Source organism: Cherax quadricarinatus, chromosome 30, assembly GCF_038502225.1.
Source record: "Cherax quadricarinatus isolate ZL_2023a chromosome 30, ASM3850222v1, whole genome shotgun sequence".
Classification (NCBI taxonomy): Eukaryota; Metazoa; Arthropoda; class Malacostraca; order Decapoda; family Parastacidae; genus Cherax; species Cherax quadricarinatus.
In genome coordinates, this window is record NC_091321.1 from 16,861,762 (window position 1) to 16,879,008 (window position 17,247).

The 17,247-nt window shown below is 36.2% G+C and overlaps 1 protein-coding gene across 4 annotated transcripts; it reads right to left on the reverse strand.

Annotated features, from left to right (window-relative positions):
• Positions 1-1,771: 1,771 nt before the first annotated feature.
• LOC128692684 (uncharacterized) lies at positions 1,772-17,086 on the reverse strand. 4 transcript variants are annotated; one of them, XM_053781971.2, is made up of 5 exons: positions 16,956-17,086; positions 12,919-13,080; positions 10,959-11,122; positions 10,550-10,707; positions 1,772-10,122 (listed from the first exon to the last, which is right to left on the reverse strand). In XM_053781971.2, exons 2-5 carry the CDS (start codon positions 13,070-13,072, stop codon positions 9,009-9,011), a joined length of 1,590 nt encoding a protein of 529 aa, XP_053637946.1. In that variant the 5' UTR covers positions 13,073-13,080; positions 16,956-17,086; the 3' UTR covers positions 1,772-9,008. The 4 variants fall into 4 exon arrangements, with proteins under 4 accessions (XP_053637946.1, XP_053637947.1, XP_069946067.1 ...); XM_053781972.2 differs by having other exon boundaries at positions 16,989-17,005; XM_070089966.1 differs by lacking the exon at positions 16,956-17,086 and adding an exon at positions 16,919-16,941.
• Positions 17,087-17,247: the final 161 nt, after the last annotated feature.

Here is a 17,247-nt window from a genome sequence, read left to right on the forward strand (position 1 = left end):
CATTCACTTCATCATTGTCTTGCCAGAGGGTTGCTTTACACTACAGTTATAAAACTGCAACATTAACACCCCTCCAGAGTGCAAACACTATGCTAAAGATATGTGTGAAAATCAGAGACCAAGTCAGAGTTAGGAGTATGCAAGAGGCAAAGTCAGTAAGGGAAGTCAGGAGTGCTAAAGGGGGAAAATATAATCAAAGTTGGTGTAATAAAGTAGTTGCTGACAAAAAGTCGAGTGTCTTTGTCAAAGGTGGGGCTGTTGGCAAGGTCAGATCAAGTGCATTAAGATGGTGATGATGCCAGATGTAAATTCTGCATTACCCTTATAATTACAGAAAGCAGTGAAGAGTTTTTACGAGGATAGTGAGGCTCAAGTTAGAGTATGTAGGAAAAAGGGAAATTATTTCCCAGTAAAAGTGGGCCTTAGACAAGGATGTGTGATGTCACCATGGTTGTTCAATATATTTATAGATGGGGTTGTAAGAGAAGTAAATGTGAGGGTCTTGGCAAGAGGCATGGAGTTAAAAGATAAAGAATCACACAAAGTGGGAGTTGTCACAGTTGCTCTTTGCTGATGACACTGCTCTTGGGAGATTCTGAAGAGAAGTTGCAGAGATTGGTGGATGAATTTGGTAGGGTGTGCAAAAGAAGAAAATTAAAAGTGAATACAGGAAAGAGTAAGGTTATGAGGATAACAAAAAAGATTAGGTGATAAAAGATTGGATATCAGATTGGAGGGAGAGAGTATGGAGGAGGCGAATGTATTCAGATATTTGGGAGTAGACGTGTCAGCGGATGGGTCTATGAAAAATGAGGTGAATCATAGAAGTGATGAGGGGAAAAGGGTGAGTGGTGCACTTAGGAGTCTGTGGAGACAAAGAACTTTGTCCTTGGAGGCAAAGAGGGGAATGTATGAGAGTATAGTTTTACCAACGCTCTTATATGGGTGTGAAGCATGGGTGATGAATGTTGCAGTGAGGAGAAGGCTGGAGGCAGTGGAGATGTCATGTCTGAGGGCAATGTGTGGTGTGAATATAATGCAGATTATTATTATTATAATCAAAAAGAAGCGCTAAGCCACAAGGACTATACAGCAATATAATGCAGAGAATTCGTAGTTTGGAAGTTAGGAGGAGGTGCGGGATTACCAAAACTGTTGTCCAGAGGGCTGAGGAAGGGTTGTTGAGGTGGTTCAGACATGTAGAGAGAATGGAGTGAAACAGAGTGACTTCAAGAGTGTATCAGTCTGTAGTGGAAGGAAAGTGGGGTAGGGGTTGGAGGGAGGGGGTAAAGGAGGTTTTGTGTGCGAGGGGCTTGGACTTCCAGCAGGCATGCGTAAGCGTGTTTGATAGGAGTGAATGGAGACAAATGGTTTTTAATACTTGACGTGCTGTTGGAGTGTGAGCAAAGTAACATTTATGAAGGGGTTCAGGGAAACCGTCAGGCCGGACTTGAGTCCTGGAGATGGGAAGTACAGTGCCTGCACTCTGAAGGAGGGGTGTTAATGTTGCAGTTTAAAAACTGTAGTGTAAAGCACCCTTCTGGTAAGACAGTGATGGAGTGAATGATGGTGAAAGTTTTTCTTTTTCGGGCCACCCTGCCTTGGTGGGAATCAGCCAGTGTGATAATAATAAAATTTTTTTAATATATGTACATCTCTCCACATATCATTAGCTACAAATTTCTGATTTCAACCATCTGATGCTAATATTTTTGTTTAAAAGATGATTCAACTTGATTGGATTTCAGTCAGGAGTAAAGAAAAAATAATCATATATTTATATTGTATTAAATTTTGTTACTGTTTATCAAATAAATATACACAAAGAAACTACAGTATACTATACAGTACATATCAATAAGGCCACCTCTCAAGAAAAAGAAATTCCTACAGGAGACAGGTAATTATAAAGTTACAAATATATAAAAAAGGCTTTGGTTATTTACACACTAATACATGATTATTCACCTCAAGATTCGTACTTTACATGGAAAATTGGTGAACCCTAGGCTTACATTGATCAGATTTTTTTCATAACAAGTGACACCATGAGATTCTCCTATGAAAAAAATTACTGACAACCTTTATTTACATTTTTTTTTATCTTTCAACCATTATATGATGTGTTCAGTGAACTACAGTTTTGTAATAAACAATACTGGTATAATATGAACAGTTTACCTATGTACCAATTGCAGTAATATATTTTGATCATCAAGGGTCACTTGTCTATAAGTTCTACACTGTTCAGATGTACTTCCAAGAAGAAAGTATAACTACAGCAAGAATAGAGAAGCCTCTTAATTTGCTTTCTAAGAATGGGATACTCAAATTGTGTATTTTGTCTCTAAATTCATCTATAATTCATGAAACTGGCTGCGAAGATAAACCTTACGGTATTACAAATCATGTACAGTACAACTTTTTTTAATAAACTATTACTTAGTTTTTTTTTTTTTTTCAACAAATCGGCCGTCTCCCACCGTGGCTGGGTAACCCAAAAAGAAAATACATACTTTCATTATCATTCAACACTTTTACCTCATTCATACTTATATAATCACTATCTTTGCAGAGGAGCCCAGATACAACAGTTTAGAAGTATATATAAAGATATGTAACATATTCCTCCAAACTACACCTACCATCCGACTTACGACCGTGTTTTTTATGCCAAATTTCTGGGAAATAAACAACTATTTGTGTTGTACACAGTGTTTATCCTAAACCTTACAGTATAACATACAGTACTAACAGCATAAAAAGTAAAGTAAAACATGAAATACCAAAATAAAACAATAAAATAAAGTCATTACAAAAATGTTTTGTTGATATTCAGTAGTAAAGTTCGACTTACGACCATTTCGACTTACGACCGGTTTCTCGGAACCGAACTCAGTTGTAAGTTAGATGGTAGGTGTACCAATATCCCAAACCCCTACTTTAAAGTGCAGGTATTGATCCAACTATATAAAAATAACTGTTTTCCCTGAATCCCTTCACTAAATATTACCCTGCTCACACTCCAACAGCTCGTCAGGTCCCAAAAACCATTCATCTCCATTCACTCTTATCTAACACGCTCACGCACACTTGCTGGAAGTCCAAGCCCCTCGCCCACAAAACCTCCTTTACCCCCTCCCTCCAACCTTTTCAAGGACGACCCCTACCCCGCCTTCCTTCCCCTACAGATTTACATGCTCTCCATGTCATTCTACTTTGATCCATTCTCTCTAAATGACCAAACCACCTCGACAACCCGTCTTCAGCCCTCTGACTAATACTTTTATTAACTCCATACCTTTTAATTTCCACACTCCAAATTCTCTGCATAATATTTACACCACACATTGCCCTTAGACAGGACATCTCCAATGCCTAAAACCGCCTCCTCACTGCAGCATTTACAACCCAAGCTTCACACCCATATAAGAGTGTTGGTACCAATATACAGTGGACCCCCGGTTAACGATATTTTTTCATTCCAGAAGTATGTTCAGTTGCCAGTACTGACCGAATTTGTTCCCATAAGGAATATTGTGAAGTAGATTAGTCCATTTCAGAGCCCCAAACATACACGTACAAACGCACTTACATAAATACACTTACATAATTGGTCGCATTGGGAGGTGATCGTTAAGCGGGGCTCCACTGTACTTTCATACATTCCCTTCTTTGCCTCCACAAATAACATCTTTTGTCTCCACATATACTTCAATGCACCACTCACCTTTCTTCCTTCATCAATTCTATGGTTAACCTCATCTTTCATAAACCCATCCACTGACATGTCAACTCCCAAATATCTGAAAACATTCACTTCTTCCATTCTCCCTCTCCAATGTGATATCAAATTTTTCTTTATCTAAATCATTTGATACCCTCATCACCTTACTCTTATCTATGTTCACTTTCAACTTTCTACAATTACACACCCAAATTCATCCACTAACCTTTGCAACTTTTCTTTAGAATCTCCCATAAGCACAGTATCATCAGCAAAAAGTAACTATGTCAACTCCCATTTTGTATTGGATTCCCCATAATTTAATCCCACCCCTCTCCACAACACCCTAGCATTTACTTCTTTTACAACCCCCATCTATAAATATACTAAACAACTATGGTGACATTACACATCCCTGTCTAAGACCTACTTTTACCGGGAATGATCTCCCTCTCTTCTACACACCCTAACCTGAGCCTCACTATTCTCATAAAAACTCTTTACAGCATTTAGTAACTTACTACCTATTCCATATACTTCCAACATCTGCCACATTGCTCCCCTATCCACTCTATCATATGCCTTTTCTAAATCCATAAATGCAATGAAAACTTCCCTACCTTTATCTAAATACTGTTCACATATATGCCTCATTGTAAACACTTGATCAACACATCCCCTACCCACTCTAAAGCCTCCTTGCTCATCTGCAATCCTACTCTCTGTCTTACCTCTAATTCTTTCAATAAAAACCCTACCATACACTTTTCCTGGTATATGTATACTCGGTAAACTTCTTCCCCTATAATTTTTACAATCTCTCTTGTCCCCCTTCCCTTTATATAAAGGAACTATACATTCTCTCTGCCAATCCCTAGTTACCTTTCCCTCTTTCATACCTTTATTATACAAAAATACCAACCATTCCAACACTATATTTCCCCCTGCTTTTAACATTTCTGTCATAATCCCATCACTTCCAGCTGCTTTACCCCCTTTCATTCTACGTAATGCCTCGTGCACCTCCCCCACACTCACGTCCTGCTCTTCTTCACTCCTAAAAGATGTTATACCTCCCTGGCCTGAAATTACCGCTTCCCTTTCTTCATCAACATTTAAAAGTTCCTCAAAATATTCCTGCCATCCACCCAATACCTCCATCTCCCCATCTACTAACTCCCCTACTCTGTTTTTAACTTACAGGTATAAAGAAATTAAACATTCCACAATATCATACAACATAACATCAATTTTATTGCTTTTCTTTAGTGCTAACAACTGTGTAACATATTCAATATACATAGTGTATTGCTACGGTTTTAGCAATTCCCCTGGTTAAAAGTACAGTGAGTTCCAGAACTACATCTGAGGCACAAATTGTATTTACAGTAGTTCTAGTATCCCACTCAATCAATTTTGGAGATAGTTCTTAGAACAATATTACACAACACTCTCCCATAATTCACATGGGTTACATTCCTGGAAATCAGTGCAATTTGTGATATCTTTACTTGTGGTGTGAAGAACATATGAGAAAAATAGGGCTGCATTCTTGAAAATTCCACCCCCCCCCCCCCCCAAAAAAAAAAAAAAAAAAAAAAAATAAAATAAAACTTTAATTAATTCTTCAAAAAATAATAGTTTTTCTTACCTAACATTGTGGCCCTGTACAATACCTGTACCATTACATACAAAATTTTGCCCTACCTTAAAGTCTGGTTACTGATGAATATTAATCTTGAAGTGAGGGCAAGGTGTCTTGTGGGCCTACTGTGTTGATGTGGAAGGTTGTGGCTATTGCTTTGAGGTTGATGGTTAGGGGTCTTGCACTTGTGTTGATGTAGAACTGTTAACTGATGGTTGTACTGGAGTGCTCAGGTATTTTGTGATATGTTTCTGTACTGTTCTGTTTGCAGTACTTTACAAAGCTGATGATAAAGCATCAGTAACAGCTCCAGACCCTGCTTCACAACAATGATTTTAGATGTGTCGTTTTCAATAAAAAAAATCTGCACCTTACATAGTGTGCAGCACCTCGTATGTCTTGCAATGTCAACTGCATACGTTCATAGTCATCTTAATCATCCTCTTGTTATGTTTCCCTTCTATCTAGGACTGCATTCCAGAAGTGAATGAATGCTCATGTGCAGACTTTCCACCCTTATAACACAGTTTTACAGGATGACAGAGTGAAGCTAGGCCTCCTCCTAAAATAATGGCCTCACACTGAGAGAAGAGGGAAAGTATTCCACTGTGCGACAAAGCAGTACTTTATGAGCAACTCTTGGTCTTAAAATATGAAATGTGAGTTATTAATTACGTGAGTTGCAGTTGTTCGAATTATGAGAGTATACTGTATCTTAATTAATTAAAAACAATCTTTTCATGACAACCACAAGAAAAAATTTTGAAAGTGAGCATTACTTGAAGTTACAAAGAAAAGTAGTTATAACAGGAAATACAAAATAATTTGTTTAATTTAATCAGGTATTACAATTGCATTAAATCTTTATACTGATCTCAAAATTATACACCCTCAATTTATTTTATTATTATTTATTGTTGATAAACATGCACCACTAACAACCTGAGCTCTAGAAATACAATACAGTCTAACCCCACCAAACTATACACTAAGGTTCTGTAAAATCCTTTTATTTTAATAATGTGGTGTATGCTGGTATACTGTAATCTAATCTGAGGTTAGTTTATTTGACCTGTATACACCTACTTCTTGTCAATCTTATTTATTACTTTAAGTTAGTGTAAACAATGCCAAGCAGTGTGTTAACCTGTTGGCTCCTTCAAAAGCCATGTTAAAAAATCACTTTTCCCTAGATATTAGTTACCCTGAAAAAAAAAAAAAGCCATATATAGCTACAGATAAATTAGCATTTTCTAAGTATGCATGATTGTGTTGGTTTAATACTAATATTAAGCCAACTGCACAGAAGCCTGTACTGGTAGTAGAAGGGCAGGTGACAACTAATCACACCCCCAACTAGCTAGTATATTTCTGCTTTCTCACTTACTAGCTTAGAAATCATGATAAGTCACCATGAGTATTAATACTATAGCCAGCAGAATACATATAAAGTAAGGCATTAAAATTAAATATGTACCATAAAATGCAAGACAAACCACAGAATGGAAATCTTCAACTCAAGATCTGTCACATGTCTCCATGCACCAGGAGCTATGCAATGTTGCAAGAAAACAACAGGTGGATTGCAGAAAAGTTTTCTCTGACAAAAATTTACCCTCAAGCAATAATTTTACTAATAAATGAACATTACATACCTTTATTGAAGACACTTGTTGGCGTATTGAGGAAGGCAAGGAGGGGAGCGAGGAGAACTTACTATTTGGAAGGGGAGTCCCCCTCCATAAGGACTTCAGGTATCGAGTCCCTCTCTGGGGTTACTTCCCTTCTTTGTTTTTTACTGGCACTAGGACCAGCTTGAGTCACTGCACCCTTGTCTCACAAAAAAAAAAACTGTCCAGAGAGGTCTGTTTCTGGCGTCTGAAGTGGGACAAGGTTTTGTCACTGAACACGTTGCAGATATGGCTTGTTCCAGCTTGGTCAAGGTAATATTTCTCCACAAAACTTTGCACCTCCCTCCACTTTGCACAAATGACCTTAATCACTGAAGAAGGCACATTCTCTTCTCTCTTCCTCCTCCTCTGAAGCAAGTTCCTCAGCTGTGGTCTGTTGCTGTTGCAGATGAAGGTTTTGCAGCTCTTCAGCGGTTAGCTCTTCCCTGTGGTCCTCCATGAACTCTTCCACATCCTCGCCACTCACTTCCAACCCCATGGACTTCCCCAAAGCCACAATAGATTCCACAACAGGCACAGGGCCAAGGTCAGCCTCAAACCCTTCAAAATCCTTGTTGAGGACACATTCTGGCCACAATTTTCTCCAAGCAGAGTTCAAAGTCCTGGAAGTCACTCTCTGCCAAGCCTTACCTATAAGGCTTATGCAACGGAGGATATAGAAGTGGTACTTATTTTGCAGTTGCACTCAATAAATAACCACAAAAAACAATGGATTATAATGAAATGTTTGGATGAATGCCTGGAGCCTTGCTCACTCACCCAGAGACACGGCCAGACTGACTCACGAACACACGGAAAGGTGGGTGGATGCATCCAACACGGCCAATTTCCGAATCGCTGGCTGAAATCCAGAACAGAATTTTGGCCAAAAAAGCGGCCGAATTCCGAATCGGCTGATATCTGGGGTTCCACTGTACATATATCTTTTTTAGAATTTCATTTTCATTCTAAACTGGTGTTTATATTTTATATTTTTATAGATGACATGCCTTAAGTACCATAATTAATTCAATTCTTCAGATGCAGTTTTTTGTACAGTAATAATGCATACTTAAAATTGTTAAGAGTAGTCTGCCCGAAATGCACTGCATGCTAGTGGCTTTCTTTTGTGCTTAACAATATTTTATTATATGTTAATTACATTTTGTAAACTGCACAAAGAAATAAAGTTTGTTTGTTCTGGATTGCCAAGTTTAAAAATGTGTTTTGAGGAAAAGGAGCATGTTCAGTACCAGTGTCTCAGGATGATTTAGTCAAATATCTGTATCAAATGACAAACTGTATCCCTGTACCCACTAATATAAAATTTACATTCATTCCATGTATATTTGTAAAAGCATAACTGCTTCCCCCTCCCCCAAAAAGGTGATTTTCCCCATTTTTTGGGGGGAGAGGGGGAAAAGGTGGAGAAAGCATTGAAAATTTTGTAACAAAGTATCTGGCCACCAACAAGTGCAGTTTAGCATAGTAAGATTTTTCTGTATTTCACGTTTTAAATTTCAGAGTAAATGTTATTAAAATACTGTATTGTGCCTGACATATTTTTTTCACTTCTTCACTCAGAACCCATTAATAATGAAATACAAACAAAGAGTATTCTTGTAGTGCCTGTACACTTCCAAGACTGCACCATGCTCATATCTACTAGACTGACTAAGTAAAACTTGTGATGTCTTCCTTACATCAGAAATACTGTACTACATATGAAACATATTTAGACAAAAAATTCAACTCCAAACCGAGAATAATTTGCATACCAAATTTTATCAACATGCATTACAAAAAACACTTAAAGAATAAAATAAATAATAATAATGTTTATTATGGAAGACCTTTATCTTGAGAATTTCTAATAGTGAGAAGACTGAATGAAAAAATGGAGAGATTTTTACTGTAATTTATTTCACTAACCTTTATTTGACAGTGGGACCCAAGAAAATTTAAATCAAAACCAGGCCAACTCAACCAATAATCTTTGTTTCTTAACATATTTTTCAACTTTGTGATAATCAACATTTGTTATATTTTGGCAATAAATTATATGAAGTGTCTCAAGGGGATTGTTAAGTCGTATCACACTTCTAATTGACTCTATAGTAATATTTTTACACTGAGTCAGACTGAGAAGTTTCAGGTGGGGAAATTTTGTTGTGTGGACAGCATCAATCAGGATTTCATCACATAAGTTATCTTGCTCAATCACAATTATTTTCTCTAGAACATGTGATCCAAGAATAAGTCTTAGACTATCTGCTGGCACATGATAATTCAATGCTTCATACTCATGTCTAGGAGCACAGTTGATATTAATGGATTTAAGATGACTGAAACTTGGTTTTACGTCTCGTGGCACTGAGTGAGTTTTGGCTGAATCAACAGAACTGTATGAGTTTAGGCCATCTAGTGATAAAGTGCTTAATTCTGGACATAGATAGGCTATTACAGTCACATTTATATTATTCACAAAACGAAGATGGAGGTTCCGTATAGTTTCACCATGTTTGTGCAACAAAGGTACAATTTGTGTGTAAAAATCCACTTGGTCAGGCCCATTAAACTCTAACACAAGATCTATCACATTATTAAGGGTCAGCAGAGGCACGAGGCTGTCAGTTTTAATATTACCAAGGTCACGCAGGTGCACATACTGAATATTTGGACATAAACTAATGGCTGCACTGATGAACTGAGCATTGGCAAAATGCCCCAAGTTTCCACTGCCAAACTCATCACATTGTAGAAATCTCAACATTAATGGTGTAAATTCAGGTATTATACCATTTATATCGACAGCTACTTCTGCCATTTTCTCTCTGCTTTTCTTTAAATTTGCCACTGCATACAGCAAAGTGGAGTGTGTTATTTCTTGCAGATTTGGCAGATTTACTAAAGCACACTGTATTCCTTTATCAGTAACAGCAGTGCCATAGAGATCTAACTTGATTAAAGATGTAGAGATATGTGGCTTCTCTGTAGGAAGAATGTCAGGGCTCATGACTCCATGACAAAGGCTTGAGACGCCCATGTCAGTTATATCCGTATCGGAGAGATTCAGAACCCTGCCAAAATAAATTGAAATAATTATACCCGAACACATGAACAGCTGACATCTCAACGTTTTTTTTACTTTTTTGTAGAACTTCATGAGCAGTTGATATTTTTGAAATCTAAGTGATGAATGTTAACCCCTGAATATAAATTTTCTGTATAGTATAGTATAGTATCTATAAGTGCCTTTTACAGTGCTCCTAATCCAATTTCCTCCAAAGACTAAGGTTTATATTTGAACTTGGTTCTTCATGGCTCAATATGCTAAAATAACTGTCCACTTCCTCATATTACATGAATATCGGCTATCAGTTTTTACAAAATGAATTAATGAACAGACAGTTTTTAGAGTACCTTTTATTAAAGAAAGGCAAACTTCCATATGTGATCATATACTATGTACCTAAGTATTCAAGAGCAGTTGCTAAACTGGCTTACCTGACATGTTTGCAGTAGGCAGAAATAACACTAATGGTCTGGTCTGACACATTGGTTTGTGATAAGTCCACTGTCTGCAGGAAGCTGAGAGACTTGAACATCTCATTCAAGATTTTGCGTGGCAAAGCCCTGCCTTTTAATCCCAAATGGCGCAGTTTCTGCAGGAAATATGCTGTGGTTAGGGAAATTAATTACTAACTTGTGTCTACCAAAATCGTTTTACAAATATGAAGTCCAGTGAGAAATATATGCTTATTATCTCACTTGATGTGTGGTAGCAACTCAAATGAAAACTGACTGATCTAAAAATTCCTTCACATCTTTATACAGAGTAGGAAAATTTGTCATTGCTAAGGCCCAAACCAATGCCATCAAGGCTTTAATGAAAACAGAATTCAACTGGACCCACCTTGCAACGAACAGCTAATAAAGATATAATGTATCCAAATTCCGAAGTGCTCCGAGTAAGCACCAACCGTTCCAGGTGATACAAAAGCAGCAAGTGTAAGTGATGCTTCCGTAACTTGCCCGAGGTGTTCAGTTCATCTATTATGAGCTCAATGAGGGGGCTGGCTGTAGAAATGAAATACACAAGGTGTGATGCCATGATAGCATATATAATATATTAACTGGCATGACATATACAAAATCAAAACAAACTCTAAAGTTAATATATGTACAGTACTGTCAAATCACCAAATTTGGGGAGGTTATGTACTGCAATACAAAATTATTGCTGCATAAAATAAAATTTAGTTTACAATAAGGCCCATTTTGTGTTTCAAAGTACTGTACATATTTTTTTAAATATTGTTTTAATTTAGTTAGCATAGACATTGATAGGGAAAAAAAAATAAGAAAGAAGAACAATCTGGACACAGGAAAAACACTGAGCACATTCTGAATGAGGTTCTATGGTTTTCAATCTAACTGTTGTGTGCCAGTCCCGAAAAATGGGCATCAAATTTATTGGCAGATCACCTATCAATAATAGTAGTATATAACTGAATCCCACAAATTTGGAGGTTTACCTGTACTTTATGCCATGTCTTATATTTTTTTTAACCCTTTGACTGTTGCAGCCGTATATATACGTTTACGAGGTACCGTGTTTGACGTATATATACTCATAAATTCTAGCGGCTTCAAATCAGGCAGGAGAAAGCTGGTAGGCCCATATGTGAGAGAATGGGTCTGTGTGGTCAGTGTGCACCATATAAAAAAAATCCTGGAGCACGCAGTGCATAATGAGAAAAAAAAAACTCCAACCGTTTTTTAATTAAAATGCTGACTTTGTGGTCTATTTTCGTATAGTATTTGTGGTTGTATTCTCGTTTTCTTGGTCTCATTTGATAGAATGGAAACTATATTATAGAAATAGAGGTGATTTTGATTAATTTTACTATAAAAAGAACCTGGAAATGGAGCACAAAGTACGGGAAATGTTTGATTTTTGCCGATGTTCAAAAGTAAACAAATGATGTCATTGTCCAATAAATGTCCAAATAGCCATTCTAATATGCAGTCATGAATGGGTTGATGTAATTTTTATAATTATTACAGTATTGCAGTAGTCTGCATAACAGTAAATCTTCTATTTTTTGTTTGAATAAAATTTCAAAATAAAAAGCAAGAGTAATATCACAGGGGCCTGGAGACATGACTGATGAACAAAGAAAGTGTTATTTTAGAGCCAGGAATGTCTGCATTGTTCATTCTGGTCCTTATTTTGAAATTGTCATATTTTTTAATTTTCATGAAATTGGCCAAATTGCAAATTTCTGACCATGTTATTGGGTAGTTGAAATCGGTAAATGGGCAGTTTCTTGTACTCAGTCGATGGAAAAAATGGAGTTCTGAAGAAATAGCTGTGAGTTTGGTTGACTGGAATAATGGAATTAGCCGGAAATAGGGCTCAAAGTGGGCGAAATCGCCGATTTGTAAATATCGCCGAGGTCGCTAACTTCGCGAGAGCGTAATTCCGTCAGTTTTCCATCAAATTTCATTTTTTTGATGTCTTTACAATTGGGAAAAGATTCTCTATCATTTCATAAGAAAAAATAATTTTTTTTTTTTAAATTTTGCGACACCAGGAGACACCTCAGGATTGGGGGTTGCGACAGTCAAAGGGTTAATAAGGTAACTCCCCAGAGAGAACAAACAGTTCATCTTGTTTCACTCACTTCACTTTCTTTTGCTTTAGAACTAACAGAAAAAAAGATAAAATGGTATAATCCATTAATAGAACTATTGAAAATATATCTACAGAACACACAGAAACAACTTACTATCACAGAGTAAGCTAATTATAAAAATCAATTTAACTTAAACAATTATAATAGTAAAGTACAGTACAAATTAATACTTACGCAAGTTCTCAAAAGGACCCAGAACAAACAAACACTTCAAATTCTTATCACTCCAGTTCTGTACATAATCCTGGCACCAGTATTTGTCCATATTGTTTACAATATTTTTCACACATTGTTCCTTTAATGTCCCTGGAGGTTTAGGCCGAGGCATTGTGTGAACTGGAAAAGCAAAATGGAGTCTTAACTTCCAATCCTTGTTAAGTTCTTTATTCAAAATATTTATTGCACTACACTTCAACGATTTAAATGTGTTAATCACATTTCTGTGAATGAAGAAGATATACAGTGGTACCTCAATTTTCGGCAATAATTTGTTCCAGAAGGCTGTTCGAGTGACGTTACCGAACGAATTTGTTCCCACAAGGAAAAATGTAAATTAGATTAGTCTGTTTCAGACCCCCAAAAATACACTTACAAAAGTAATTACAATAATACACTTACATAATTGTTCGAATTGGGAGCTGTATGAAACTCGGGGTACCACTGTACAGTGGTACCCCGAGTTTCATACAGCTCCCAACTCGAACAATTATGTAAGCGTATTATTGTAAGTGCTTTTGTTGAGTGTATTTTTGGGGGTCTGAAACGGATTAATCTAATTTACATTATTCCTTATGGGAACAAATTCCTTTGGTAACGGCACTCAAACAGCCTTCTGGAACGAATTATGGCCAAAATTCGGGGTACCACTGTACTTTGAGTCTTTGATCACTACATATATAAATTAAAACAATGGTACAGGTACAGGTACCATCCGACTTACGACTGAGTTTGGTTCCGACCAACCAGTTTTAAGTCGATATGGACGTAAGTCGAACCTTACTACTGAATATCAACATCACATTCTTGTAATGACTTTATTTTATTGTTTTATTTTGGTATTTCATTTTTTACTTCACTTTTTATGCTGTTAGTACTGCATTTTATACTGTAAGGTTTAGGATAAACACCATGTACAACACAAACAGTTGTTTATTTCCCAGAAATTTGGCATACAAAACACGGTCATAAGCGAATGGTCGTATGTCGAGCAGGTCGTAAGTCGGATGGTAGGTGTCTTTATGGGGGGTGATATTCCTGGAGGTGGTCTAGAATACATTTACATAGATAACATAAAAAAGTGTGTAGAATGAGATGGAGACCAAACTGGCCTTTGGCCCACAGGCAGCGCTTCAGCCCCCAACTAAAATGCTGTCTAGACGGCAACTAAAATGTTGTCTAGACAGCAACTAAGATGCTGTCTAGATGATAGCTAAAATGCTGTCTAGATGGCAACTAAGATGCTGTCTAGATGGTAACTAAACTGCTGTCTAGATGGTAACTAAAATGCTGTCTAGATGGCAGCTAAAACGCTGTCTAGACGGCAACTAAGATGCCATCTAGATGGTAACTAAAATGCTGTCTAGATGGTAACTAAAATGCTGTCTAGATGGTAACTAAAATAATGTCTAGATGGCAGCTAAAATGCTGTCTAGACAGCAACTAAGATGCCATCTAGATGGTAACTAAAATGCTGTCTAGACAGTAACTAAAATGCTGTCTAGAAGGTAACTAAAGTGCTGTATACATGGTAACTAAAATGCTGTCTAGACGGTAACTAAAATGCTGTCTAGACGGTAACTAAAATGCTGTCTACATGGTAACTAAAATGCTGCCTAGACGGTAACTAAAGTGCTGTCTACATGGTAACTAAAATGCTGTCTACATGATAACTAAAATGCTGTCTAGATGGTAACTAAAATGCTGTCTACATGGTAACTAAAATGCTGTCTAGACAGTAACTAAAATACTGTCTACATGGTAACTAAAATGCTGTCTATAGACTAAAATGCTGTGTACATGGTAACTAAAATGCTGTCTACAAGGTAACTAAAGTGCTGTCTACATGATAACTAAAATGCTGTCTACATGATAACTAAAATGCTGTCTACATGGTAACTAAAATGCTGTCTACATGGTAACTAAAGTGGTCTACATGATAACTAAAATACTGTCTACATGGTAACTAAAATGCTGTCTACATGGTAACTAAAGTGGTCTACATGATAACTAAAATACTGTCTACATGGTAACTAAAATGCTGTCTACATGGTAACTAAAGTGGTCTACATGATAACTAAAATACTGTCTACATGGTGACTAAAGTGCTGTCTACATGATAACTAAAATGCTGTCTACATGGTAACTAAAATGCTGTCTACATGGTAACTAAAGTGGTCTACATGATAACTAAAATACTGTCTACATGGTAACTAAAATGCTGTCTACATGGTAACTAAAGTGGTCTACATGATAACTAAAATACTGTCTACATGGTAACTAAAATGCTGTCTACATGGTAACTAAAGTGGTCTACATGATAACTAAAATACTGTCTACATGGTGACTAAAGTGCTGTCTACATGATAACTAAAATGCTGTCTACATAACTAAAATACTGTCTACATGGTAACTAAAATACTGTCTACAAGGTAACTAAAGTGCTGTCTACATGATAACTAAAGTGGTCTACATGATAACTAAAATGCTGTCTACATGGTAACTAAAGTGGTCTACATGATAACTAAAATACTGTCTACATGATAACTAAAATACTGTCTACATGGTAACTAAAATGCTGTCTACATGGTAACTAAAGTGGTCTACATGATAACTAAAATACTGTCTACATGGTAACTAAAATGCTGTCTACATGGTAACTAAAATGCTGTCTACATGATAACTAAAATGCTGTCTACATAACTAAAATACTGTCTACATGGTAACTGTCTACATGATAACTAAAATGCTGTCTACATGGTAACTAAAATACTGTCTACATGATAACTAAAATACTGTCTACATGGTAACTAAAGTGCAGTGAACATGGTAACTGTCTACATGATAACTAAAATGCTGTCTACATGATAACTAAAATACTGTCTACATGGTAACTGTCTACATAACTAAAATGCTGTCTACATAACTAAAATACTGTCTACATGGTAACTGTCTACATGATAACTAAAATGCTGTCTACATGGTAACTAAAATACTGTCTACATGATAACTAAAATACTGTCTACATGGTAACTAAAGTGCAGTGTACATGGTAACTGTCTACATGATAACTAAAATGCTGTCTACATGATAACTAAAATACTGTCTACATGGTAACTAAAGTGCTGTCTACATAACTAAAATGCTGTCTACATAACTAAAATACTGTCTACATGGTAACTAAAGTGCTGTCTACATTATAACTAAAATGCTGTCTACATGATAACTAAAATGCTGTCTACATGATAACTAAAATGCTGTCTACATGATAACTAAAATGCTGTCTACATGATAACTAAAATGCTGTCTACATGATAACTAAAATACTGTCTACATGGTAACTAAAATGCTGTCTACATGATAACTAAAATGCTGTCTACATGGTAACTAAAATGCTGTCTACATGATAACTAAAATGCTGTCTACATGATAACTAAAATACTGTCTACATGGTAACTAAAATGCTGTCTACATGATAACTAAAATGCTGTCTACATGGTAACTAAAATGCTGTCTACATGATAACTAAAATACTGTCTACATGGTAACTAAAATGCTGTCTACATGATAACTAAAATACTGTCTACATGGTAACTAAAGTGCTGTCTACATTATAACTAAAATGCTGTCTACATGGTAACTAAAATGTTGTCTACATGATAACTAAAATGCTGTCTACATGGTAACTAAAATGCTGTCTACATGGTAACTAAAATGCTGTCTACATGGTAACTAAAATGCTGTCTACATGGTAACTAAAATGCTGTCTACATGGTAACTAAAATGTTGTCTAGACAGTAACTAAGATGCAGTTTATAAAATAACTTAAGGTGTTGCAACTTGCATAATTCCTAATTACTAAACTTCCAGAGTTGACAGTGTTCAGTAGCCACCAGAAACACAGAATCACATATACCATGCGTAGAGGTCCTCCCATATAAGAATTTGGCACAATTACCCTCGATTAAGAATTTTCTATTATTGTTTTAAGTCACCTGAGAATTTTTGGAGCTGAGGACTTTGTTTACCTTCTGTGACGTCATCGCCGCCTAACACGGCTTAAAACTTTTTCTAAAAATATATTTTTATGACCTAAAAAGTTAGTTAGTGAGTATGCAAGTATTTTCTAGGTATAGGTACACATAAATACAGTTATACAAATTACCACACATAGTAACATCTGTAAATTACCTAGGATAACCCAAAAAAGTCATAAAAATGCCCTTATCATTTTGTATAATACCTTTATATTAGTTATTTAATTATCTAGTATTTATCTATGAACTT

Coding starts and splice junctions, on each gene's coding strand:
- LOC128692684 (XM_053781971.2), bottom strand. CDS start 13,072: ATGCCTCGGCCTAAACCTCCAGGGACATTAAAGGAACAATGTGTGAAA. Junction 10,708..10,958: donor TATTAGCTGTTCGTTGCAAG/GTGGGTCCAGTT, acceptor TATTTCCTGCAG/AAACTGCGCCATTTGGGATT. Junction 10,123..10,549: donor GCCTACTGCAAACATGTCAG/GTAAGCCAGTTT, acceptor TTATTTTGGCAG/GGTTCTGAATCTCTCCGATA.